The sequence below is a fragment of the Phyllobates terribilis genome, unplaced genomic scaffold (assembly GCF_046119375.1).
Source record: "Phyllobates terribilis strain yellow unplaced genomic scaffold, ASM4611937v1 Scaffold_4__5_contigs__length_816908805, whole genome shotgun sequence".
NCBI lineage: Eukaryota > Metazoa > Chordata > Amphibia > Anura > Dendrobatidae > Phyllobates > Phyllobates terribilis.
In genome coordinates, this window is record NW_027362764.1 from 294,382,088 (window position 1) to 294,409,124 (window position 27,037).

Sequence of the window (27,037 nt, forward strand, 5' to 3'; positions counted from 1 at the left end):
GAGCCTTGTCATGGACCATTTTCTTCAACTTCCACCAAAGATTTTCAATTGGATTGAGATCCGAATGATGTTCAGGCTATGACATTGACCTTATGTGTCTTCTTTCAAAGAATGTTTTCACAGTTTTTCCTCTATGGGGATGATGACATCATTTTTCAAGATAATGCATCCTGCCAAACATCCTTTCAATTGATGGGATAAGAAAACTGTTCAAAATATCAATGTAAACTTGGGCATTTATTGAAGATGTAATGACAGCCATCTCCCCAGTGCCTTGACCTGACATGCAGCCCCATATCATCAATGACTGTTGAAATTTGCATGTTCTCTTCATGCAGTCATCTTTATAAATCTCACTGGAACGGCACCAAACAAAAGTTCCAGCATAATCACCTTGCCCAATGCAGATTTGCTATTCATCACTGAATATGACTGTCATCCAGTCCACGATTGCTTTTCCTTAACACCTAAACATTAAAAAACAAGGTTACAATGGGCTGATAGCTTTTGTTTAGCTTTTCTGTATGTAAATCCCATTTCCTTTTAGGCGTTTTCTTACAGTCCGGTCACAGATATTGACTCCAGTTTCCTCCCATTCATCCCTCATTTGTTTTGTGCATTTTTTGTTTTGGAGACGTATTGCTTTAAGTTTCTGGCCTTGACGCTTTGATGTCTTCCTTGGTCTACCAGTATGTTTGCCTTTAACAACCTTCCCATGTTTGTATTTGGTCCAGATTTTAGACACAGCTGACTTTGAACAACCAACATCTTTTGCAACATTGCGTGATTTACCTTTTAAGAGTTTGATAATCCTCTCCTTTGTTTCAATTGACATCTCTCATGTTCAAGCCATGTTTCAAGTCAGTCCACCTCTCCAAGGTGTGATCATTCCTTTTTAGATGCAGACTAACGAGCAGATCTAATTTGATGCAGGTGTTAGTTTTGGAAATGAAAATTTACAGGGTGATTCCATAATTTTTTCCCTCTGCTTTGTCTGAAAACTACCCTTACTGAGTACCACATTTTTTTATCTTTTCTTTTAGTGTTTCTTAAAGCCCTAAGTTGCCATTTCAAACGACATTAGTTTTGTGCCATGTCTGTGATCTGCTTTTTTTTTCAACAACATTAAACTGAATGAACATCCTCTGAGCCTGGTGATTCCATGATTTTTGCCAGGGGTTGTATGCCAATAACATAATTTACAAAATTTGATATAATGGAAACAAAATTAGTTGATCAGTCATTAGTGAGCTACAACTGTCAACACAGAGCGAAACATGACAACGATGCAAAAAACAGTGGCAGCACAGTCCCTTATAGTATCCAGATGTTATAATCCAAGGTCAGTCACTTCTCCAGCACGGAGATCCAGCATTCTGTATCAGACTGCTAAAATTTATAGTACTTTTACCAGTGGAAACTCTGTCCTGGATCTTCCATATGAAATTCCTGTGTTCAGAAGATAATCAGGTGGTAGGATTCTGGGGACCACATGGAGAGGAGGAGTTTGGGATTAAGAGCATTGGTGATCACTTGGAAGTCAACAAAGTCTATTGTGTGATATCATGGACTTTTAAAGGAGTGTAAAGTCCAGCTCATCATTGGCACCCATGAGGTTTAAGTAGATGTGGAATATCTCCTGAAAAAAAATCAAGTGAAACTTTTTTTTTTTGTATACAGCACTCGTGTTAATCCCTTTAATGACCGCTGTAACGCATTTTTGTCACCAGGAGAAATGTATGGGCACTAAACTGGCATATTTGGAATTCTCCAGAATAAAGCCTGGCATGGATGTTACATAATAGTCACTGCAGCAGTAGATGAATTCATTGATGTGTAATTTCTAAAATGGGGTCACTTTTGGGATTTTTCTGTTCTGGCACCTTGGGGGCTCCGCAAATGTCGGCCACAAACTATTCTACCAAAATCTGTTCTCCAAAAGCCAAATGGTGCTCTCTCAGCCCTGACGTGTGGCCTAACAGTAATTTCTGATGACATATGGGGCATAATTGTGTTTGGGAGAAATGGCATAACAAATTACAGTTTCTTCTATTAGGCGATGTGCCCACGATGCAGAAATGCTCAGGATGCTCATGTGCCTAAATGTGACGAGACACTCGCAGACCATTCCATCAGTCTGTGTTCCAAATGTCACTCCTTCCTTTCCAAGCCCTGCTGTGTGACCAAACAATAGTTTTCCCCTACATATAGGTTATGTCTGTACTCGAGAGCAATTGCACAATTTTTGGGGTCCATTTTGTCCTGTTACCCTTGTGAAAATAATAAAAATTGGGGCTAAAAGTAAATTTTGTGGAAAAATTGATTTCTTAATTTCACTGCTCTACGTTATAAACTTCTCTGAAGCACCTGGCAGTTCATGGTGCTCACCACACATCTAGATGTTCCCTGAGGGGTCTAGTTTCCAAAATGGGGTTACTTGGTGGGGGGGGGGGGGTGTTTCCACTGTTCAGGCACATCAGGGGCTCCCAAAAAACAAAATGGGGTTTGCTAATTATTCAAGCAAATTTTACATTCAAAAGTCAAAGGGCGCTCCTTCCCTTCTAAACCCTTCTGTGAGCCCGAACAGTGGTTTTCCCCCACATGTGGGATAGCGGTGTGCTCAGGAGAAATTGCACAACAAATTTTGTGGTCCACTTTCTATCGTTACCCTTGTGAAAATAAAAAAAAATTGGGTCTGAAGTAAACATTTTGTGAAAAAGTTAAATGTTCATTTTTTTTCCTTCCATGTTGCTTCAGTTCCTTTGAAGGGTTAATAAACGTCTTGGATGTGGTTTTGAGCACCTTGAGGGGTGCAGTTTTTAGACTGTCTCTTGGGCATTTTCTGACATAAAGGGCCCTCAAAGTCACTTCAAATGTGATGTGATCCCAAAAAAAAAAGTTGTTGGAAAAATGAGATCACTGGTCTACTTTTAACACTTATTACTTCCGAACAAAAAATTTTGGCTCCAAAATTATTCAGATGTAGACATGTGGTAAATGTTTTATTTACTATTTTGTGACATATCTGATTAAAGGACATGAAAATTCAAAGTTTGACTGCAAAATTTACACCAAATTTCCATTTTCTTCAGAAGTAAATGCAAGTCTTATCGAAGAAATTTTACCACCGTCACGAAGTACAATATGTCATGGGGGGGACCAATCTGAGAATCAGTGGGAACCGTTGGAAGTGTTCCAGAGTTATTGCCTCATAAAGGGACACTGGTCAGAATTGTAAAATTTGGCTCTGTCATTAAGAGGTTAAATACAAAAGAGCAAATGATAAACAATTTAAAACTAAAAACAATGGGAGGGAAAAATAAAAAAACCTAAAGCTTGTTTGGACACTGGTATTGGCACCCTTTACATTAATTTAGTATGGAAACACATTGACTATCCTGTGGTAAGTCACAAGAGATTCTCCTGAGATTGTCGGTTCCCATGTGACCTGAATTAAACCACTGAAGTAATCATTCATTGGCTAAAAAGTCACTTGGTAGGCCCTGTTCTTTTGTCACAATGGTGAAGACAAAGGAGCTGTTTGAGGACATTAAAACTGCTATTAGCAAACACAAGACTTCAGAAGGTTATAAGGCCATCTCAAAGACCTTGGTAACCCAGTTTCAACAGGGTGCAATATCAAGATGTTTGCCATGCATGGAACCATCAAGAACCTCCCTAGACGTGGAGGAAAGAGGACAATTGACAAGAGATGTCTTCGAAGGTTGGTGCAAATAATGGAAAAACACGTGAAACATCCAAAGACCTGAAGGCCAACCTGCAACAGTCTGGGGTCATGGTTTCAACAAGTGCCATATACCGAAAACTAAACAAAGCAGAGCTTTATGGGCAAAGGCCAAGGAAGAAACTATTGTTGAAGAAAAGGCATAAAAAGAAACTGATCTGTGCCAAAGAGTACCTTGACAAAGCACAATCCTTCTGAGAAAAAGTTCTGTGAATAGATGTAACAAAAATAGCGCTTTTTGGCAATGCAAAGCAACAGTTTGTTTACAGATGGCACAATGAAGCTTATAAGGAAAAGAATACCTTGCCAACAGTGAAGCATGGTGGATGATTCATAATGCTGTGGGGTTGCTTTTCTGCGTCTGGTACTCGAGGCTTTGAACATATCACAGGAGTCATGACATCAGAATTATCGAGATTTTAGAACGAAATGTCCTACCCAGTGTAAGAACTTGGTTTGAGTTGAAGATCTTGGGTCCTCTAGCAAGACTGACACAAAGCACACATCAAAAAGTACACAGGAATGGTTGAAAGAAAAAAATTTATTGTTTTTTTTAAATGACCAGCAATGAGTCCTGACCTCCAATCCCATTGAAAATCTTTGGAGTGAGCTGAAATTTGCCGTTGGTAAAGAACCCTGCAAATTCAAGAGCTTGAACAAACTGCAAAGGAATTGTGGGAGAATTCCAGCTGAGGTGCAAGAAGCTTACAGACTGCTACAAACATTTTGGAGGCTGTCTGGAATGCCAAAGGGTCTGCAACCAAGCATTAATTATAGGGATGTCTTTACTGCTGTTCATGCTGTTCAGTTTTTTCTTTGTTTTTCCACTTTCATGTTGCAATTTCAATGTTTTATTATTGTATTACTTTGGACCACTAAAAAATCCTGAGTATATCATTTTGGACAAGATCTTCAGAAATAAATGAAAATGTACCAGTCTATGAAAAAAAAAATGAAGGGGTGCCAATAATGGTGAGCAGCACTGTATCTTCAAACTCTTTTAATAGTTGTACCCCCAGCAGCTCTTAGAGTAGTTGTATGCTGACTATGGAAACTATTAACCATATAGCAACTAATGGAAAATATGTACATACAGAAAGCAACACAAGGGGTGTCACTCTTGATGGTTTCCTGCTTGAGTGTTTCAATGGCAACAAATTACTAGGCAACCATATATATTATACATTCAGTATTAACATGCACATAGTGGTAATCTGGCAAGGTTTACTGGAACAGCAGCTACACAGAGAAAATGAAGTTGTTCTCCCTGCAGCCATTCTTGTATTCTTTGGAGCAGTTAGTCACCAGTCACTTATTAGTTCAATCTATAAAACAATTGAAATGGATGGTTTCCTAAAATCTGTAGGTCTAGGAAAAACTTTACCATTCCCATCCCCTCCCCCACTTTAAATTGAGTATACACTACTCCTCTGGTAGGAGAGTGAGGATAAGATTGTCCTTTGTGGACTTTTCCTTCAATTACATCTTATTTAAATGTTTTAGTTGTGGCTACAGATATCTGTGAAAAGATGCTATCGCAGGAGGCCAGGATAGACTGGCAGGGAACCTGACTTTAACCAGATGAATATACAGAGTTTTATTGCGGCAGGTTTAGTTGAACATCTTGGACCTTTTTTTTTTTTTTTTTTTTTTTTTTAAATCTATTTAGTTGGGGTAAATTGGGATGGAAAATCTGCGATATATCCAGTCAATTTGCAGCTACTATACTTTGTTAAACCAAAATCACTTTGCAGGAAAACAGCCCTTCTCTACATGCTGTAAAAATAAATCTGCATGGAAATGAACCTGTGGAGCATGTCTTAAATGAATGATTTCACAGCAAATTGCAAGGTGCATGGGTGAAATGTGCAATAACTCGGCAACAAAATGGGCATGTGAAACATTCAGATTGTGTGGTGTATTCTTAACGGAAATGCATGCCCTGTGTAGACAGTTTTGTTAGGCAGTTCACACCTTCCTCACTTAAGGTGGATGAGACAAATTCATTAAATAACTTTGCTACTGTCCAGAGTTTTTAGTTTTGTTACTTTGGTATGCAACTTGAATCCGTCGTGGAGAGGGAAGCCATAAAAAGTGGTGGAGTCAGGCATGTTGGACTTGGTCATGTAAATATTAAAATTCCAGGAGCAGTTTGTAATGCTGTCTTTTTACAGTTCAGATCACTATCTAGATACTTGCTGTGCTGAATCTAAAAATAACATTGCTATATTAAGACTGCTGAGTAGGGAAGGGAACTAATTCTAGCGGACATCTCCACTTGTTTGTGGTCTTTGACCCAGGACAGCCACTTATGAAAGGAACATGAGCTTGTACATATTCACTTTGTTTCACCAACAAGGTTAACATGGCATGCATAATTTGCATAATGCTAATCTGCCTAATTTTTAGTTCAGCATATTGATTTTAGTCCTTTATTCTAGCTGCAATTTATTTTTTTGTGCTATTTTGTCTAAAGCCTGCTTTTGATCTTGCTAGATTCACTTCCAACTCTTGAACAATTACTGACAGCTGGTGTTTTCTTGTAAAAACCACATACCCATACCATGTTTTGTAGTCTTACTCGTGCCACCCAGTACTCTATGTAGTTTTGAGGTCCTCTTTACACTGATCTGATGGACTAGTCTGGTCCTAACCTGTGTAAAGACATCTTTACTGATTTTAAATGACCGTTGAGTCCAGATTAGAGAAAATTACTAGTGCGTGTTCCTTTGCATGTTGTAAATTTAGTCCCAAGAGGGAACCTGTGCGGTCAATGTTTCTTATGGCAGTAGTTATGACTAGATAGGTGATTGTCCCACAAAAAAATACGTTCTTGTATACATCTGATGTGCCAATCAAGAGAAATCTAGTGTACATGCAAATCAAGTTGTAAGTTTATGGGCTTGTGACTTCATGCTGACACAGTAAAGCTATGTTTGCACGATCAGGATTTGAAGCCTAAATTTCCTGAGTGTTTCTGCATCTCCTTAGCAGGAAATGCTGTGGAAATTCTGCGGTGTTTTTTTTGAAGCGGTCTAATGCTTTATGGAGCTAAATAAACTTATTTGGGACATTGCTTAAACCCTTGGATTACCTTCAGAACTTCAGTATATTGGTTAATTTAGATTATTGATTTATAATGTGTCTGTTGTATTAAAAATAAAGTGATTGCTCTGTGTTTAACTCCTAACCAAACAAAGCAATGACAAGGTGTCAATCAGACATTTTCATGACCAAACCTAAGATGTAGGTGTCACCTGATCCCATTCACCCAATCTTCATTAGCATTTCTATTCATGTAATTTATGCGGCTGCTGAGAGATGCTATTTTTAGCCTGGGAATGTGCCATTTGCAAACATGGTGCCTGGCCATTAACAGCGCTCAGCTGTCTCGTTAGTTGCTACATACCCCGATCAGCAGCACTTTGGACACAGCATAACTTTGTTGCGTCCAAAACGCGGTGTTCTAATGCTGCACTTTTGATGCCAGTACATGAGTCCACCATATGACACTTCAATCAGTCAAAATCTGCAGCGGAGACTAGAGTGTCTGTCTGCTACAGAAATTGACATGCTGCGGTCAAGTTTGGGTACATGGCCACGGTCAGGAGCCGCTGCAGGTTTGACGCAGGTTGCTGCAGGTTGACGTGTTTACAGCGTCAACCTGCAGCGTCCAGATGGTACATCATAGTCGATGGTATCTCTAGAAATCCCATGTCCACTATACGTACATCAGAGGCTGCAAATCACCCGTGGACACTGACATGTGGCGCATCTTTCAGGACTGCAGCATGTCAAATTCTCTTGTGGAGTCTCTAGTCTCTGCAACAAATTTGACCACTAGAATGTATTGAATGTGGTAAATCCACATGGTTCAGTGAACACATGTGGATTTACCTGCGTTCAATAGAATGCAATGTTTTGGATGCAGCAAAAATATGCGTCCAAAGCGCTGCTACGTCTGGATAGTGGGCATAAAGACTAAAATAAAAATAAAAAATAATAAAGAAAAGCGTGTGAGCTCCTGCGTCATTTTTATACCCAGCAGAGGGAAAGCTGACCACTGGTGGTGATATTAGTAGCCAGGGAAGGGGCCATTAGCCAACAATGTTCCCTGGCTATTAATATCAGCTCACAGCTGTTTGTTTATCCTTTACTGACTAGATTACAGGGGGACCCCAGAAAAAAAATGAGGCCCCCCTATAATATCTAACCAGCAAAGGCTTAACAGACAGCTGCTGGCAGATATTAATGGCCAGAGAAGGGGCCAGGAATACTAGCCCCTTCTGTGGCTATTAATATCACTCCTCAGCAGTCCCAGAAATGGTGCATCCATAAGCTGTGCCAAACCTGGCGCTTAGCCTCTGCTCTTCCCACTGCCTTGTAGTGGTGACAGGGGGTAATGGGGTTGGGGTCCACATCAGCATTGTATTGGCAGCTGATGTGAAGCCCAGATTAGTAATGGAGGGTGTTTATAAGACGCCCCCATTACTAACTGCGTAGTAAAATGGTTCCTGCTTTTTCAATAAGACACAGCCGGAATAAAATATTTTAATGAAATAAAAAAAATTTGTAGAACAGCTTTTTTTTTTTTTTTTTTTTTTATATATATATATATATATATAAATACCCTCAGTCCCCGAATCCCTCGTTCTCATGAAAAACCATAAAATAACCATATTTCTCACCTGTCCTCCGTCAACTATGTAGTCCACGTACTGCCAACGATTGTCCCACGGCGATCTGGGTCTCTTCTACAGCAGTGACGTCAGCAATCACGGATGTCACTGCTGGTGAAGACAGCAGTGTATACTGACAGGGATGTAAAATCATGCCTGTCAGTATACATGCTGCTGCAGCAGGTCACTGGGGTTCATCAGCTGAGCCATGTGATGCCTGTCAGCGGCCAGCTATAGCGCTGTTCACAGGCAGTAACACAAGCGCAAGGTATTTACAAAGATATTTTCATAATAAAAATACATTAACCAATTTTTAATAATGGACAACCCCTTTAATATCTCTGCATTATTCAATGTTGAGGTTGGGAAGTGTAAATAAAAAAACTTGTTTGGGATTTGAACTCAGTACCCCTGATGTACAAAGGGCAAAATCTGTAAGGAATTTGTATCTTTTCTCGGTCTTTGCACTGGTTTCCTCTAGCATGCCAGTTACCTCAGTGATACTGGTCAGATCTGCAAGATTTGGCCAGGTCAGGTAGTTGAAAACATGTGAAAAGAAAAGAAAGGGTGCATGTATAGACTCACAGGGCTATTTAATTAATTTAAAAAGTGCCAGTACACTCACCTGTGATGGTTGTGTACGTCTACACAACCAAGATTAAGCGTGTGATTAATGAGGCTCCGGGTCGCCTCTATTTGTAGTACCGTCCTGTCGGTGTTTGCCTCGCAACTCCGTGCTCCTCAAGTGGTCACACGATCCTGCCGGACCAGACACCACGTCACCGCAGGTCCTCAGTAGTTTAACCCGGTGGCTGATGAAGACGGCTTAGACCGTTGAAACGCGTTGTGGCAGTGGTATTGGAGGAAGAATAAAAGTCGGTTGCCATCTATTAAATTGTCCAGTATTCCTCTGGCGCTCCCTGAGACCGCTGCACCATTGTTTACTTAGGTAGTTGAAAACAGGCTTTGGTGTTAGAAAATCCATCTCCGAATAACTAAGTACACAAGCCTTAATTCTAATTAATAATGTATGAAGTTTTTATTGTGAAATTGGTTAACAGATCAGCTTTCAACTTCAGAAATGTCATTTGAAATATATATTTTGTTTTAACAGGTGTCGGCAAAAGTTAAACTATTACTGAACAGATGGCTTTATCTGGATGTCCAGATGCTTTCTTACTCCCCTATTATCAGGTAAAGGAATACTAAAATTGTACATTTTATAATTCTTTTTGATGTTACTACATATACAAATCTACAGCAGCAAGGAGTCTGGCTTGGGGTATCCATTAGTCTGAATAGACCTACTTTAAGGCTTTCCTGTAGTGCCCTCACTCCCTCTTAAAGGGAATCTGTTACCAGGTTTTTGCGACTTCATCTGAGCTGCATAATGTAGAGAGACCCGAATTCCAGCAATGTATCACTGTACTTGGGCGCAACTGGTGTGGCAAGGTTGGCTTTCTGAGCTCTGTCTAGAATTGACTAGTGACAATAAGCTGCTTTATATGTATCTTCTCCATGTGTTTGACCTACTGATAAGGAATGTAGATTGTGAGCTCCAAAGGGGACAGTGACGAGTATATCTGTAAAATGATAGCAATAAATATCAGGCTGTGGCTGACCACTTGGCACAAGGGAGCTAGTCTGGGCACTGATCTCCTGGTGATTAAATGTTGTATGCAAACAGCCTAGTAAGTGACATCCCTGGAATCTGTGTCTCTCCTACCTCATGCTGTCCTCCGATAACAGAACAACCTGCTGACAGATTCCCTTTGATAGTAAATCAAAAATGTCCATCCCTTTTTGGTAGTATGGGTGTAATTAGCAGATTGTTGCATCATTATTGCTCTGTGGCAAAACGCGTTGGAAAGATGGAACTCAAAATGTAAATGTGGACAGAGCCTGTTCCATTTTTAGAATTAAATAAATTTAATGTAGCAATTGATCCACTCCAAAATAGGTGTCACCAAAACAAAAGGGCCTTGTTGACTTAGTCTGTTCCCAGTGTTTGTTTCTTAAACTGCAACATTAAGCACTTTTTTTTTTGTCCAGTCACCTCTTGCGCTATGTGGCTAGCAGACTTCCTTCGTACCTTACACTTTCCACCATTTTAGCTTTTCTAAGCCAGGAACTCTAATGCACAGCCAGTGGCGTACAAATGGGGGCAGGTCACATGACTGCTATGGGGCCTGTGAGCCAGGTGGCCTGGTATCAGCGCCCGCACCAAGGCCCCCCCTCCTCGCATTGGCCAGTCAGGGCTGCCCCGCACTCAACTGTATCTGCAGATGCCGATACAGTTGAAAGCAATGAAGGAGGAGGGAGTGTCATGTGACACTCCCTCTCCCATCATTCCTCCTCTGCATTTCATGCAACGGGCGCAATGATACTCCATTGTGCCACGCTGTCAAGCAGTGGAGCTGTTGAAGTGAGGCGGCGAGGGAACGAGAAGCGATGAGTATTATAATTATTTTTAAAACGGAGTACATGGTGCTTATAAAACTTGGGTGGTGCATTATACGGTGTGGAGACCGATTCTGACTAACTAGCCGCCATGTTCCTTAACAGCAGTGATCGAAGCTAGCTCAGATTAACCTCTTAAGTGCCACTGTCAATGACTGACAGCTCATTGAAGCCACGTGATGATGCCTGGGTGCCTATCAAGCCCCCATCTGTGATGCAGTTGAGGGGTGCCATGGTAGTTGGGGGTGGAGAGGGGGTGACCTACTGAAGGCACCTGTTACTGCTATGTTTGTACTCCAGTGAAATCCACTATATAGAACAAGTGGTCAGATGTTGGCAGGTCAACTTCCCAATGGGAGCTAAAAAAAAAAAAAGTTCCGGTCTTATAAATGTGTATAAAAAAAAAAACATGGTCTGATCATACCACAGCTCCGGGCAGGGAGGAGGCAAGAGTATACAGACAGGACAGCAGGGGATCACAGCTGATTCTTTCTGTGAGGTAAAAGTTTTTTAAACAGGCAGGGAAGTGTTTTCCTTACTGAAAACTGCAGCTGCAATTTCATGCTGTTCACTCTGTATACTCGTGTGTCCTCGCTTGGCCAGGAGCTGTGGTATATTCAGACCAGGTCCTTGTACAATTAGACAAAGCTATTACACAGTACAAAGCAGGGGCACATCTCAGCACCAGAGTAGTAGTATTGTTTTTTTTCTTCTTTTTTCTCCTTCCCCCACGACGGCACCACGGAGAGAGCGGATCTGCCCTTCAAGGACAGGAAACCTACAGATAAAAAGGGCGGTACCTCTCTCCCGCATCAGTTGGTTTCCTGTCCTTGACGGGACCCTACACTCCGGAGGAGGCATACCTGCAGGGTGCCAGAAGATGGACGTCGTGGGATGCCAGCGGGCGCCCCAGATGATGCAGCGCTGCAAAGCATGACTGGGTAATCCAGTCTGCACGGGCGTCCTCGCACGCACGTGCAGGGGCGCCCCCGGATGACGCGGCGCCGCAATGCATGACTGGGTAACCGGTCTGTGCAGGCGCGGGTGTCCCCCCCCCCCCCCCCACGGGTGCGGGGGAGGAAGGGGAGGTGGCCAGGTCACTACAGGCACTATGGGAGGGACTCCCAGTGCCTTAAATCACAGCTGAGAACGCCAGTATTTGCTCTTCTGGGCTCTGGCACGCTATGAGGGGTGAAAAAAAAAAAAATACATTTCTTATACTGTAACAATGAGTGACCAGGACCTACCTGAGGAGCAGCAGCTACATACTCAGTCGCCACTGCCAACCCAACGGAAAAAGGGACCGGATGGCCAGGACCGGAGTGGAAGTGGGTGCTCTGGCAGATCGTCACAGCGCAGCAAGGACTCCACTTCGGCATCTTCCAGGAGGACTCCGGCTATAAAGATGGCTCCACCTCCTGAACCAGTACCTGCTCTTCCGTCTGGTTGGTAAGTGAACTTTGTGAAAGTCCACTTTGTAACTAGGGGCCCTTGCTCTCTCTTTTGTCTCCCGTAGGGAAAAAAGAGTAAAGGAAAAACAAAAAATAGGACTTGTGCATTATGCACTGAGGACTTGCCCTTGGGAAAAGAGACTCTGCAGCTCCTGCATTGAGCAGACCATATGTGAGGGAACCCTGAGATTTGCCTCTGATCTTAGACCTAATTAAGTCACAAGTGGAAAACACTATTAAATCTTTTCAGGGCAAAAGAGTAAAGAAAACTAAAGACATATCCCCCGAGTCCACGTCTAGTAGTTCTGAGGATGACGGGGATTCGGACACTTCCACCTCTTCCTCCTCCTCCTCGTCTACAGTTAGAGGAGGTTGGAGCTGTTTTCCCGTTGAGGAAACTGCCTCATCAAGGCAGTCAGGTTTACCATGGGTCTAACAGATCCCTGGCCCAAAAAATCCATACAAGACTTGATGTTTAGTGGCCTAGAACAGAAAAAGAGGAGATCTTTTCCACTCAATGAACATGTTCATTCGCTGATTATGAAAGAGTGGAAAAGACCAGAGAGGAAGGGCTTCCTTTCCCCTAAACAAAAGTACCCATTTGAGGACTCCATATGCTCCTTTTGGGAGAAAGCACCGAAACTGGATGTCGCTATAGCTAAAGCTTCAAAAAAATACTCCCTCCCATTTGAGGATATGGGTGTCTTGAAAGACCCCATGGATAAAAAGGCAGACACCTTCTTAAAGGGTTCCTGGGAAGCCGCTAGGGGGGTTTAAAACCAGCGATGGCTGCCACGTCTACGGCCAGATGTCTAATGGTCTGGTTGGACCAGCTAGAATCTCAACTGAGGCAGAAGACATCCAGAGACTCAATCATTGAAGCCACCCTGATAATGAAAGGGGCAGCAGCCTTCCTGGCAGACGCCTCAGCGGACTCCGTCAGGTTAAGTGCTAGAGCGGCGGGGCTTGTCAACGTGGCTAGATGAGCCCTCTGGCTCAAATGTTGGCCCGGGGACTTACAAACTAAATCCAGATTGTGCTCCATCCCCTGCGAGGGCGAGTTTCTATTTGGGTCTGCCCTTGATGACATCCTGGATAAAGCAGGAGATAATAAACTGTTTCCTGTCCCGTCTAATACTGCTTACAGGAGACCTTTTCGGAGCAGATGATTTATGTGTAGGAAACCCCCTAAAGAGCAGGATAGGTGGGAAGACAGGATGCTGTTTCCTGGTTGTTTCATGGCCGTCCTGGACTTAAAAGACGCTTATTATCATGTCCCGATACACAAGGACTACCAGAAGTTCCTCAGGGTAGCTGTTCCTATGGGTGGAGTGGTCAAGCACTACCAATATACAGCCCTCCCATTCGGCATCGCCATAGCCCCAAGGGTCTTCACCAAAGTGGTTGCAGAGGTGATGGCTCATCTAAGGGAGCAGAATACCCTGGTCGTCCCATACCTAGACGACTTCCTGATAATAGGCAGCTCCTTCCTGGACTGCAAATCCCATCTGGGAAAGGTCATGGATTCCTTGACTCGCTTAGGGTGGCTTTTGAATCTGGAAAAGTCCAAGACAGAACCATGCAAGATACAGGAGTACCTAGGCGTTATACTGGACTCAAAAATTCAGGAGTGTCGTCTCCCCTCAGGGAAAATTCAAAAAAATCTTAAACCTGATATCACAGGCAAAATCCCACCCGTCTATGTCCCTTCGGAAGGCCATGTCCCTGCTAGGTTCCCTGACGGCGTGCTTTCCGGCCGTTCAATGGGCTCAAATACATACCAGAACCCTTCAGTGGGAAATCCTAGAAGCAGAAAAAGCACTAAAAGGGCGTTTAGAAGGGCGGTTAACGCTATCTGTCAAAACCACACTTTCCCTAGAGTGGTGGGGGAACATGCACAATCTGGGCTGGGGATTCCTTGGACAATCCCAACACCGCAAGTCCTGACCACAGATGCAAGCCCTGGGGGCTGGGGGGCCCACCTCAACAACCTGGTAGCTCAGGGGGTCTGGACAGAGCGCGTGAAACTAATGTCCTCAAACATGAAGGAGCTCCTAGCTGTAGAGCAGGCACTCCAGGAGTTCATGCACACACACTACAAGGGCATCACTTGAGGGTCTTCTCAGACAACCAAGTAGTAGTGGCATACCTGAACCACCAGGGGGCTACATAGTCCCATTCCCTAATGCGGACGACAGAGGTCATCTTTCACCTAGCCGAGGAGAACTTGCAATCCCTATCCGCTCTACACATAAAAGGGGTAGAAAACCGCACTACAGACTGAGTCAGACTCAATTGAAGCAGGGCGAGTGGGAAATAAGTCAGGCGGTTTTTCAGCAGATTTTGCAAAGGTGGGGCCGTCCCTCCATAGATCTGTTTGCCAGCAATCAGAACAAAAAATACGCTCTTTTTGCTCCCTAGATCCCAAAGGGAACCCGGTAGCTGTGGATGCCTTTATGATCCCTTGGAATTTCCCTCTAGCTTACGCTTTTCCTCCGACTGCTCTGATTCCAGCTGTTCTGAGGAAAATCTGAGAAGAGGAAGCGAGGGTAATCCTAATAGCTCCCTTTCGGCCAAAGAGCATGGTTTTCATGGCTGAGGAGGTTGTCAATCTCCGATCCATGGGTGCTCCCGGACCTTCTTTCTCAGGGTCCGGTCCTCCATCCTCAGGTGTCAAGCTTACACTTGACAGCCTGGACTTTGAAAGGGCTCTTCTGAAGGACAAAGGTTTCTCCCCAAATTTGATCACCACACTACTTCAAAGTAGAAAACCAGTCACCACCAAACTATACGGGGAAAACCTGGAAGAAATTCCTGTCAGTCTCCGGTTCCAGGTTGGGTGGGGAGGTTCTGTTGACGGCTATCCTGGAATTTTTAGAGTGGTTTGGAGCAGGGCCTGGCCACAAGTACCTTAAGTTCAAGTTGCAGCCCTGGGAGCACTCTATAATTTTGATCTAGCCAGGGATAGATGGGCATCTAGATTTATTAAGGCATCAGATGGATCCTGCCCTATCCCATCCTGAAATACTACACCCTGGGATTTGAACTTGGTCCTTTCAGCCCTAACTGAGGCACCTTTTGAACCCCTGTCAGAAGCATCCCTAAAAACTGCACTCTTGGTAGCTCTCACATCTGCACGTAGGGTTAGTGATATTCAGGCCCTATCGGCAGGCCCCCCCTTCACACAAATCTTAGAGGATAGGGTTATTCTGAAAACTGACCTTGCCTATCTACCAAAAGTGGCGTTAAGATTTCACAGGTCCCAGTTAATCACCCTCCCTTCTTTCTGCCCTAACCCTAGGAACACGAAAGAGAGGGTCCTGCATACACTAGATGTCAGAAGGTGCCTAATCCAGTATCTAGAGGCAACACAATAGTGTAGGCAGGATAGTTCTTAGTTTGCTTTCAGGGCCCTCGTAAGGGGAAGAAAGCTTCTAAGGGCACACTGGCCAGATGGATAAGGGAGGCCATCACATTATCTTACTCCTCACGTGGAGAAGCTGCCCCAGAGAAACTGAAGGCCCACTCAACGAGAGTGGTGGCAGCCTCCTGGGTGGAGAAGGCTGGTGCTACGATAGAGCAGATATGTAGAGCGGCAACCTGGTCTTCCCCACTCTACCTTCTTTAATCACTACCGGCTAGACTTAACATCTTCTTCAGACCTTACTTTTGGGAGAAGGGTTCTGGAAGCTGTGGTCCCCCCTAATGAGTCTCTTCTCTGTTATTCTCTCCGTGGTGCCGTCATGGGGGAAGGAGAAAGACGTAGTTACTTACCGGTAACTGGATTTCTCAGAGCCCATGACTGCACCCGTACATTCCCTCCCTTCACGTGTGGGTGCGCACGCTTATTAGTTAATTATTGTAGCCACGTGGTGTCTAGCGAGGTCTTAAATTGTAAAATTTTGTGTTACTAACCTGGTGGTCCTCTCATGCTCTGTAAACAGCTGATGCGGGAGAGGTGCCGCCCTTTTTATCTGTAGGTTTCCTGTCCTTGAAGGGCGGATCCCCTCTCTCCGTGGTGCCGTCATGGGCTCTGAGAAATCCCGTTAACGGTAAGTAACTACGTCTTTTTCACTCATCCAATTGTGGAACTTATTCCAAGATCTACTCGTTAAATTGTACTTTTTTTGGGACAACTCCTTCAACCCCTTCCTGACATTTTCAGTGTATAGGTCATCGTCAGGAAAGATTGCCTGCAAACACTCCCAGCAATTTAACCTGCTAAATGCTGCAATTGCAGCATCTAGTGTGCAGGCAGAGGGAAGAAAGCCCCTTTGCCCTTGGATCAGAGAACCTGCAACATCGAGGGGCCTGGTTGTCGTGGCGACATAATGTCGTCACCAGAGCTAGCCCAGTTGCTAGATCATGCGCAGTGCATCATCTAACAAGTTTGCATGTCAGTGCAGGGCTGACAGTTTTGCATAGCATAGGAATGCTCTGGCATCCCTATGCTACACAAGCGATCAGACTGCAAAAAGGGAAATTCCCATAGTAGGACAAAGTGAAAAAGTGAAAAATAAAATCACATGTATCTGCCGACTTTGCAAGTTTCCACCTACAAAGAATGGAGAGGTCTGTAATTTTTATTATAGGTACACTTCAATTGTGAGACAAAGTGATTTACTGTTTTTTCTTTTTAGATTCTAAGATTTTTACATTAATTAATTTTCATTTTATTGCATGAAAAGTATTTGATACAATAAAAAACAGAACTTACTGTTGTGCACTGAAGCTTTTGTTTGCAATTAGAGTTCAGACGTTTCCTGTGGTTATTAACCAAGTTTGCACATAGTGCAGCAGGGATTTTGGCCTGCTCCTCCATACAAATCTTTCAGGTTTCGGGGCGGTCACTGGGCAACATAGTTTCAGCTCCCTCCAAATATATTTCTATTGTGTTCAGCTCTGGAGACTTGGAAGATCACGCAAGGACCTTGAAATGCTTCTTGCGTAGCCACTCCTTAGTTGCCCTGGCTGTGTTTCAGGTCATTGTCAATCATGCTGGAAGACCCAGCCATGACCCATCTTCAGTGCTCTTACTGAGGGAAGGAGGTTTTTGGCCAAAATCTCACAATACATGACCCTATCCATCCTCCCTTCAATACAGTGCAGTCATCCTGTCCCCTTTGCAGAAAAGCACCCCCAAAGTATGAGGTTTCCCCCACCATGCTTCAGTTGTCTGTGTTCTTGGGGTTGTACTTGTCCTTCCCCCAAACACTGAGTGAAGTTGATACCAAAAAGTTCTCTTTTGGTCCCATGTGACCACATAAGTGTCTCCTATGCCTCCTCTGGAACATCCAGATGGTCAATGGCAAACTTCAAACAGGCCTGGATTTTAATCCATGATGTAGTGTTATGGTAATGTTTGAGACAGTGGTCCCAGCTCTCTTCAGGCATTGTCCTCCCATGGTGTTCTGGGCTGATTCCTGTCCTTTCTCAGAATCCTTTTTTACCCCACAAGGAGAGATCTTGCATGGATCCCAAGACAGAGTAAGATTTATAGTCATCTTGTTTCTTCCATTTTCTAATAATTGTGCCAACAGTCGTTGCCTTCTCACCAAGCTGCTTGCCTATTTGTCCTGTAGCTCCAAAACATAGAAAAATCTAAATGTGGTATCTCTGTAATCATACTGACCCGAAGAATAAAGCTGCCATATCAATTTTACCACACATGGCCCGACATAAAAATCAAAAAACAATTCCTTAATTACTGTTTTTTTCAGTCTGTCTCCCAAAAATCAGAATAGAAAGCGATCAAAAAATTTCATGTGCCCGATAATGGTACTTGTAAAGTCAACTCGTCCTAGAAAAAACCCCTCACATGACTACTGGCTGAAATCTGGAGAAATTATAGCTCTCAAAATATGGCGTTGCAAAAACTAGTTTTTGCAATAAAAGCGTTTTTTAGTGTGACAGCAGCCAAACATAAAAACCTGATAGAAATCTGGTATCTCTGTAATCATACCGACCCGAGGAATGAAGTCGCCTAATCACTTATACCACATAAGGAACAGTGTAAAAATTAAAGCCAATTCTTCACCTGCTGTTTTGTTCATTCTGCATCCCAAAGATTGCAGTAAGGCTCGGCTCACATTTATTCTGCAGTTACACCGGGGTTTCTGTGTAAATCTCTCTGAAACATGTAATTCAGATGGAACCCCGGGCGGAAGATTCCCTATGAGGCAGATGGAGTCACTGTGGATGCTGCCTGACCTGTGATCCGGTGGGGTCTGTCGTCTTAGGCGTGCATATTAGGGTCATCAGCCACAGTTTTGTGCACTTCTGAAAAGGACATTGCTGAACAGAGGCCAGACTGAGTCCAGAGTAACTTACTGCCTCATTATAATGAATGGATCCCTTGGATTTCATCTGAATCAAATCACTCAGATCTGGATGGAAACCCTGATATAAGTGCTCAGCTTAGAGTGCCAGATATATGATCCAAAATGTTATGTAAAATGTTCTTAAGTTTCAATTCAATCCACAAAAAAAGTCCCCACTCAGATCTGTCATCTGTTATTGGAAATATAGGGGGCTTCCACGTTACTGGCAGCACAAAGACTCTTGAAAAACACTGGCATCTAATCACCCCCCTTTCTTTCCACCCCCCCCCCCCCACCATTCCAAAGAAATTCGGCAAATTCTGTGCTCCCAAATGCCCCCTTCTCTTCCGAGTCCAAAAGTTATTTGGTGGGACGTTGCTTTAACCCATGGATTACTGTCAGAACTGGGGTGAGTATATTGGTTAATTTAATTGATTAAAGAAAGTGACTTGTATTTCAAATAGTGTTTACTCTGTCTATTTAACACTTTACTCTAATTAGGTTTGGTGATGGAAGGGTCTGACAGCTTGTCATAACCAAACAAAAGAGCTAGGTGTCAGCTAATCCCATTCACCCTATCTTCATTAGTATTTTCATGTAATGTCTGGGGCAGCTGTGAGCTGCTATTTTTAGCCTTAAAAGGTGCCATTAGGTGAATATGATCCCTGGCCATTATTAGCTCACAGCTGTTTCATTAGCTGCTACGTCTCCACGAGCAGAAACAAGCAGCGCTTTGGACCCAGCGTATTGCTGCTGTATCCAAAACGCAATGTTCTAATGCTGTCCTTTTGTCGGTACATGTGCATCCACTGCATATGACACTTCAATCGGTCAAAGTCTACAGAAATTGACCTTCTGCTTGTGAGTTTAGGTACGTGGCCACAATCAGGAGCCGCTGGAGATTAGACGCTGCGTGTATATAGTGTCAAACCCATAGCGTCCAGATGTTACAGCATAGTGGATGGGATCTCTAGAAATCCCATGTCCACTATGTGTGCATCAGAGGCTGCAAATCACCCTTGGACACTGACATGCGGCACGTCTTTCAGGGCCGCAGCATGTTAAATTCTCTTGTGGAGTCACTAGTCTCCATAACAGAAATTTGACCACTAGTAAGTATTGAATGTGGTAAATCCACATGGTTCAGTGAACACATGCCTATTTACCTGCGTTCAATAGAATGCAACGTTTTGGACGCAGCAGAAATATGCATCCAAAGCGCTGCTACGTCCGGATCGTGGGCACAGAGCCTAAAATGTGAAAAAAACAAAAAAAAAAGGCGTGGGCTCCCGTGTCATTTTTATAACCAGCCAAGGGAAAGCTGACCGCTGGGGCTATTAGTACCAGGGAAGGGGCCATTAGCCAACAATGTTCCCTGGCTATTATCAGCCCACAGCTGTTTGTTTAGTCTTTACTGGCTAGATTGCTGGGGGACCCCAGAAAAATTGTGGGGTCCCCCTATAAAATCTAACCAAAAAAGGCTAAACACAGCTGTGGGCTGATGTTAATAGCCAGGGAAGGGGCCATGGATACTAGCCCCCTCCACAGCTTAGATCACCTCTTGGCAGTCCCAGAAATGGCGCATCCATAAGATGTGCCAAATCTGGTGCTTGGCCTCCGTTCTTCCCACTGTCCTGTAGCAGTGGAGTAATGGGGTTGGGGTTCACGTCAGCCTTGTATTGGCGGCTGACGTGAAGCCCAGGTTAGTAAGTGTTTGCTGCTTTTCAATAAATGCACGGCCAGAATAGTGTTTTGATGAATAACTGTTTTAAAAATCTTTTTTACTCAGTCCTTGAAGCCTTTGTCTCCTGAAAAAAAAACGTAAAATAAAAAGCCATATCCCACACCTGTCTGCCGTCATGATGTAGTCCACGATTCCATCACTACTGTCCCTCGGCGATCCTGGTCTCTTCTACAGCAATGACATCAGGAATCAGTGACTGCTTTAGTAGACAGCGATGTATACGGACAGGAGTGTAAAATCACTCCTGTCAGTGTACATGCTGCTGCAGGAGTGAGGTTACTGGGGTTCATCAGCTGAAGATGAGCTGATCCGCCCCGGTGACCTCAGCACCAGTACTGATGGGGAACATTCTTGAGTGTTCCCACGCAGCACCGGTGCTGTAAAGTGAGGTCACGTGAGCTTTCAGCGGAGAGGTGACGTGACTGCAGGACACTGCTGGGGGCGCTGGACAGGGGAGTATAGAGGTTTTTTAAATTTTTTTTTTCTTACACACCGTGTGGTTCCCGGCTCAGGACAGTACTACTACCCTCAGCCGCGCCGCTCTCGCTGTTAGCGGGAGTGGCGGTCGGATGAGTACTCCTCCTCTGACCCGGGTACCACCTGCAGTGTTTCCGCAGCATTTCACCGCCCAATGGCTTTAATTGAAGCACAGAAAATCTGCAGGTATAAATGTTATACCTGTGGATTTGCTGCGTTTCAATTGGTCAATGGGTGGGACATGCTGCATAGAAAGGATTGCCATTGCAGAAAAAAAAAACAAAGCAAATCCGGAGTGGAAATTATCGCATCATTTGCACAACACATCAGGATTGCCATTGCAATAGCTGGCAGATGGATTACATAGCATTCTCGCGGTGAAAAACCACAGTGAAAACACATAAACGCTACGTGTGCACTTAACCTTAACCACAGTTGGCGTCCACATGTTTGGCATTTCTGTAGCAATGAGTCTGTGTAATTTACAGAGTACGTCTCCAGAAGCAGGAGCTGGTCACTACAACGGCAGTTTGCAATTTTCACTCATCAAAATCTGCTGCTGCTTGTTTTGGAAGACGCCCATGGACTTAAAATCGTCACACTGCTTGTAGATAAATCCCCAAAGGGGTAAAATTTCCAAAATGTGGTAATTTGAGGGGGGGGGGGGGGGGGGGCTTCTGCTCTTCTAGCACTTAAGAGCTGTGTATATGAAGTCTGCATACTATTCCAGATAAATCTGCGCTCCAGAAGGCAAACTGCACTCCATCCCTCGCTGTGTGGCTAAGCAGTACTGTACAGCCACATATGGGGTAATTTTACATTCAGCAGCAATTGTGGGACCGATTTTTTTTTGTGCCATTTTTATCGCTTTCCCAGGGTAAAAATTTAAAATCTGGGGCTAAAACAAAATTTTGGTGGTAATGTAATTTTTTTTTCTTTACTGCCCAATGTTATAAAATTCTGTGACACCTGTGGTGTCAATATGATCACCCCTAGATTAAGTCATTAAGAGGTGTTTGTAAAATGGTCTCTTATGAGGGGGGGGTCTGAAGTTCTGGCACATCAGGGGCTCTGCCAATGTGATATGGCACCCTCCAAACCACTCCAGCAAAATCTGAACTTCAGTATGGCTCTTCTTCCCTTCTGAGCTTTGCACTGTGCGCAAAAGTAGTTTTCGAACACATATGGGGGTATCGGCGTACGCAGGAAAAATCGCACAACAAATTTTGGGGTCCATTTTTTTTCCTGATATCCTTGTGAAAATGAGAACTTGGGGCTTAAAACACTTGTGGGCGAAATATAAATTTCTACAGATCCACATTGTAAAATTCTGTGAAGCACCTGTGGGTTCAAGGTACTCGCCACAAATCTAAGTAAATTCCTTGAGTGGTCTAGTTTCCAAAATAAGGTCACAAGTGGGGTTTTTCCAATGTTAAAGCACATCAGGAGCTCTCCAAACACGATATGACACACGCAGACCGTTCCGCCAAAGTCTGCATTCCAAAATGTCACTCCTTCCTTTCTGAGCCCTGCTGTGCACCCAAACAATAGTTTTCCACCGCATATGGGGTATCTGTGTGCTCAGAAATTGCACAACAAATCTTTGGGTCCATTTTTTTTTCCTGTTACCCTTGCAAAAATAAAAAAAATTTTGGGGTATAAAGTAAAATTTTTGTGAAAAGTTAATGTTCATTGTTTTCTTCCACATTACAAAAATTCCTGTGAAGCACCTGAAGGGTTAATAAACGTCTTGAATGTGGTTTTGAACACCTTGAGTGGTGCCGGTTTTTAGAATGGTCACTTTTGGGGGCACAAAGGCCCCTCGGTCACTTCAAATGTGATGTGGTCCCTAAAAAAGAAAAAAATTTTTTGTAAATTTTGAACAAACGAAAAATAGCTGACCGACTTTTAACCCTTAATTTACTAATTTTTTTTGGGTTCCAAAATTGTGCTGATGTAAGTAGACATGTGGGAAATGTTACTATTTTGTGGAACATCTCTGATTTAAGGGCAGAATACAAAATTTGAAAATTGACAAATTTATTTTTTCCACAAACACCAGTCATGTCAAATTTTACCACTATCATAAAGTACAATGTCACGAATATAGTCTCCAAAACAGATCCGTTGAAGTGTTCCAGAGTTATTACCTCATAAAGTGAGTGGTCAGAATTGTAAAATTTGGCCTGGTCATGAAGATGAAAAACAGGCCTGGTGGTGAAGGAGTAAAAAAATTCTAAATGATCAAATATCCCCAGAATATAAATTACGGTAACCTAAAAAATTAAATGAGACAATGAGTCATGACAAGTCACAAAATCAAGAGCATACATAGACATGCCAAATTTGAGTTTTGAAAAGTAAAAAATAGATTATAATTATAATAAATATTGCCAGGTGTAATGATTTTATACGATGTTGCAAGCTTATGCAGTGAGGATTCTGGCTGAGCATGCACAATGCATACATACCAGCCGGTCCTGGCTCAAACCGCCGAATCCCTGCAGCAGTGTGCATGTGAGGGGGGGATTCATAAGTCAGTCACACCGGACAAACCTTTTAAAGTGTTGGCCAAAAACTTGGAAGATCGATTCCCAATCGGCTACGTTACCATGAGCTTTTGGTGATTTTTTTTTTTTTTTTTTAATTTTTATGTAGCATGATTTCTGCACCTACAGTAACAAAAGTAAATTGGGTTACTTTCCAGTTTTTCATTGCAGAGTCAAACACAAGTAAAAACTGCACTTTAGCAGTTTGTCTGTTTTTGGTGTCATATTTTAATCAAAGCTGCTTTGTTTTTGATACTACTTGATTTTTGCCTTCAATAAAACGTTATTGATTGTGCGTGGATTACATTCACTTTGGTTTTTTACTTTGGGTTTTCCGCATCTAATGCAAGTCTGGGGAAAAACAACCCATAAACGTGTGCACGCGTAGCGTTTTTGATGCGTTTTCACGGCGGTTTTTCCGTGCGAAAACACATCAAAACTGTCTGCCAGCTATTGCAATGGTAACCCTGATGTGCTGTGCACATGATACGGAAATTTCCGCTCAGGATTACCATTGCGGAAAAGACAGAATCATGTCCATTATGCCCAGCGTTTCCCGCCCATTTACTTCATTTAAATGCAGCAAATCCACAGGTATAATTATACTTGCAGATTTGCTGTGTTTCAATTAAAGCCAATGGGCGGTGAAACGCTGCGAGTGATACCAGAGTCGGCACTGGAGGACTACTACTCTTCTCATCCGACCTCCGTTCCCGCTGATAACAGGGAGAGCGGTGCTGCTGAGGGGAGCAGTAAAAAAAAAAAAAGTAAAATAGAAAACATTTATTCTCAATGTCCAGTGATGTTTCCTGGCAGCCAGCAGTGTACTGTGCTGCTAGGACCTGTGGTCACATGAGCAATCAGCTGATTGCTCAAGTGACCTCCCTGTGGGAACATTCTTAATGTTCCCACCGGTACTGGTGGTGAGCTCACTGGGGCTGATCATCAGCTGATGAACCCCAGTGACTTTACACTCCTGTCAGTATACATTGCTGCCTACTACAGCAGTGACTGTGATTGCTGAGGTCACTGCTGTAGAAGCTACCTGGATCGCCGAGGGACAATCGTTGGTGGTATTTGTGGACTAAGTCGTGACGGCGGACAAGTGAGGGATATGGTATTTTTTTTTTTTCCCGGAAGATCGAGGGATTCCGGGACAGAGAATAACTTCTTCTTTTTTATTTATTTATTTTTTTAACAGTTTATTTCATTAAAATACTTTTTATTCTGGCCGTGTATTTATTGAAAAAGCGGCGACCACTTTACTACATGGTTAGTAATGGGGACATCTAATAGACACCCTTCATTACTAACTTGGGCTTCATGTCAGCAGCTAATACAAGGCTGATGTGAAACCCCAACCCCATTACCCTACTTGCCACCGCTACAGGGCAGTGGGAAGAGCTGAGGGTAAGCGTCAGATTTGGCGAATCTTATGGATTTGCCATTTCTGGGACTGCTGAGGGGTGATATTAATAGCCACGCAGGGGGCTAGTATTTATGGACCCTTCCATGGCTATTATCAGCCCGCAGCTGTTAACTTTTCTGGTTAGTTTTTATAGGGGGACCCCACGTCAATTTTTTTTTTTTTTTCTGAGGTCCCCAAGTAATCTAGCCAGTAAAGGCTAAACAGACAGCTGTGGTCTGATGATAGCCAGGGAACATTGTTGGCTATTGGCCCCTTCCCTGGCTACTAATATCAGCCCCCAGCGGTCAGCTTTCCCTCTGCTCGTTATAAAAATGACGCAGGAGCTCACGCTTTTTTAAATTTTAGGCTCTCTGCCCATGATCCGGACGTAGCAGCGATTTGGACGCATATTTTTTTGATGCGTCCAAAATGTTGACTTCTACTGAACGCAGGTAAATCCACATGTGTTAATACCAAAACTTGGATACAGATACCCATTATTTGATTATAATTGGAATTCCCTATACTTGCTAGCTAACCAAAAATAATCCCATTTGACATATGTTTATCACAAAATTATCGCTTTATAAAGTGACATTTTATTTAACTTTAATTACACAGAGCATAGAAGACATTAAAATATAACCTAGCCCCTAAAAGCCCTTTAAAAACATGGGCAGTGTGGTACATAATTATACAGTCACATGTATATTGGTCTATAGCTGGAGTATATAAATGGCAATAGGCTGAATCAGTATTAAACAGCAATCAGTCATAACTCTCTCTATAAATTGCCAATATCAAAATATATAATCCATTATTTTAAATAGTATAGATTATTAACCATACATTATAAAGCACTATATATGATCACTTACAATTCATTGCACAGCAGCATGCATGATTACATACCATTCATTAGGATTATCATATGGGACCCCATATAGGGAGGTACAAGTGTATCCATAGTAGGATACCATATATTTGCTGATACTTTTTCCCACTTAGAGAAGGGGTTATTAGAATACTGCCAGATATACAAATAACCCATTCAGAGGCTATTATACAGACCATGTGCCATTTTGATGTAAGTACCACACCCCCAGTGGGGGTTATCAGCAAATATATGGTGTCCTATTTTCGATACAATTGTACCTCTCTATATGGGGCTTCCGTATATGGGGTCCCATGATATTTCTAACTAATTGTATATAATCATGCATGCTGCTGTGCAATGAATTGTAAGTGATCATATATAGTGATTTATAATGTATGGTTAATAATCATGTATACTATTTATACTAATGGATTATATATTCTATTTGCTTTTTATATAGTTATAACTTTTTGATTGCTGTTTAATACTGATCCAGCCTATTGCCATTTATATACTCCAGCTATAGACCAATATACATGTGACTGTATAATTATGTACCACACTACCTATGTTTTTAAAGGGTTTTTAGGGGCTAGGTTATATTTTCTTTGCTCTGTGTGTAATTAAAATTAAATGTCACTTTAAAATCTATAATTTTGTGATAAACTTATGTCAAATAGGATTTTTTTTTTTTGTTAAATCCACATGTGTTCACTGAACCATGTGTATTTACTGCATTCAATACATTCTAGTGGTCAAATTTCTGTTTCGGAGGCTAGCGACTCCGTAAGAAAATTGACATGCTGCGGTCCTGAAAGACACGCTCCACATGTCTGTCCACAGGTGATTCGCGGCCTCTGAGGCACGCATAGTGGTCATGGGATTTCTAGACATCCCATCCACTATGCTGTAACATCTGGATGCTGTATAAACACGCAGCGTTAAACCTGCAGCGGCTCCTGATCGTGGCCATGTACCCAGGGCAGGCGTCAGCACCTGGGCCCTGAGCAGGCGGGGGGAGCACCCTGCCGGGCAATGGGTGGAGGAGAGCGGGGCCAGCGCCCGCCCTTCTCCCCTGCTCACTCAGGGCCCCGGTAGCTGGATACTTGCCGCTCCCTGTTAAGTCTCAGGTCAGAGGGTGCAGTGATGTATTTCCACCACGCCCTCCCCTGAGCCGTTACAGGCAGCGCAGAGCGGGAAGATGCCGGTGACGCTGGAGTCGGGACCTGAGCAGCGGCAGCTGGTGAGGAGTGAGGTGAGTATTTGATTTATTTTTTTAATGTATGGAGGCATGGGGCGTTATAAAGAGGGGGGGTGACATCCTGCA

The 27,037-nt window shown here is 43.2% G+C and overlaps 1 protein-coding gene across 10 annotated transcripts in view; it reads left to right on the forward strand.

The window, feature by feature from the left end:
• The window catches only part of GRB10 (growth factor receptor bound protein 10), a 302,376-nt gene that overhangs the window by 62,883 nt on the left and 212,456 nt on the right, over nt 1-27,037 (forward strand). For all 10 annotated transcript variants that reach the window (XM_073678334.1, XM_073678333.1, XM_073678326.1 and 7 more), the window contains exon 2: nt 9,539-9,618. In XM_073678334.1, coding sequence (XP_073534435.1) covers nt 9,585-9,618 — 34 coding nt within the window. In that variant the 5' untranslated portion in view covers nt 9,539-9,584. The remainder of the gene's footprint in view (nt 1-9,538; nt 9,619-27,037) is intronic.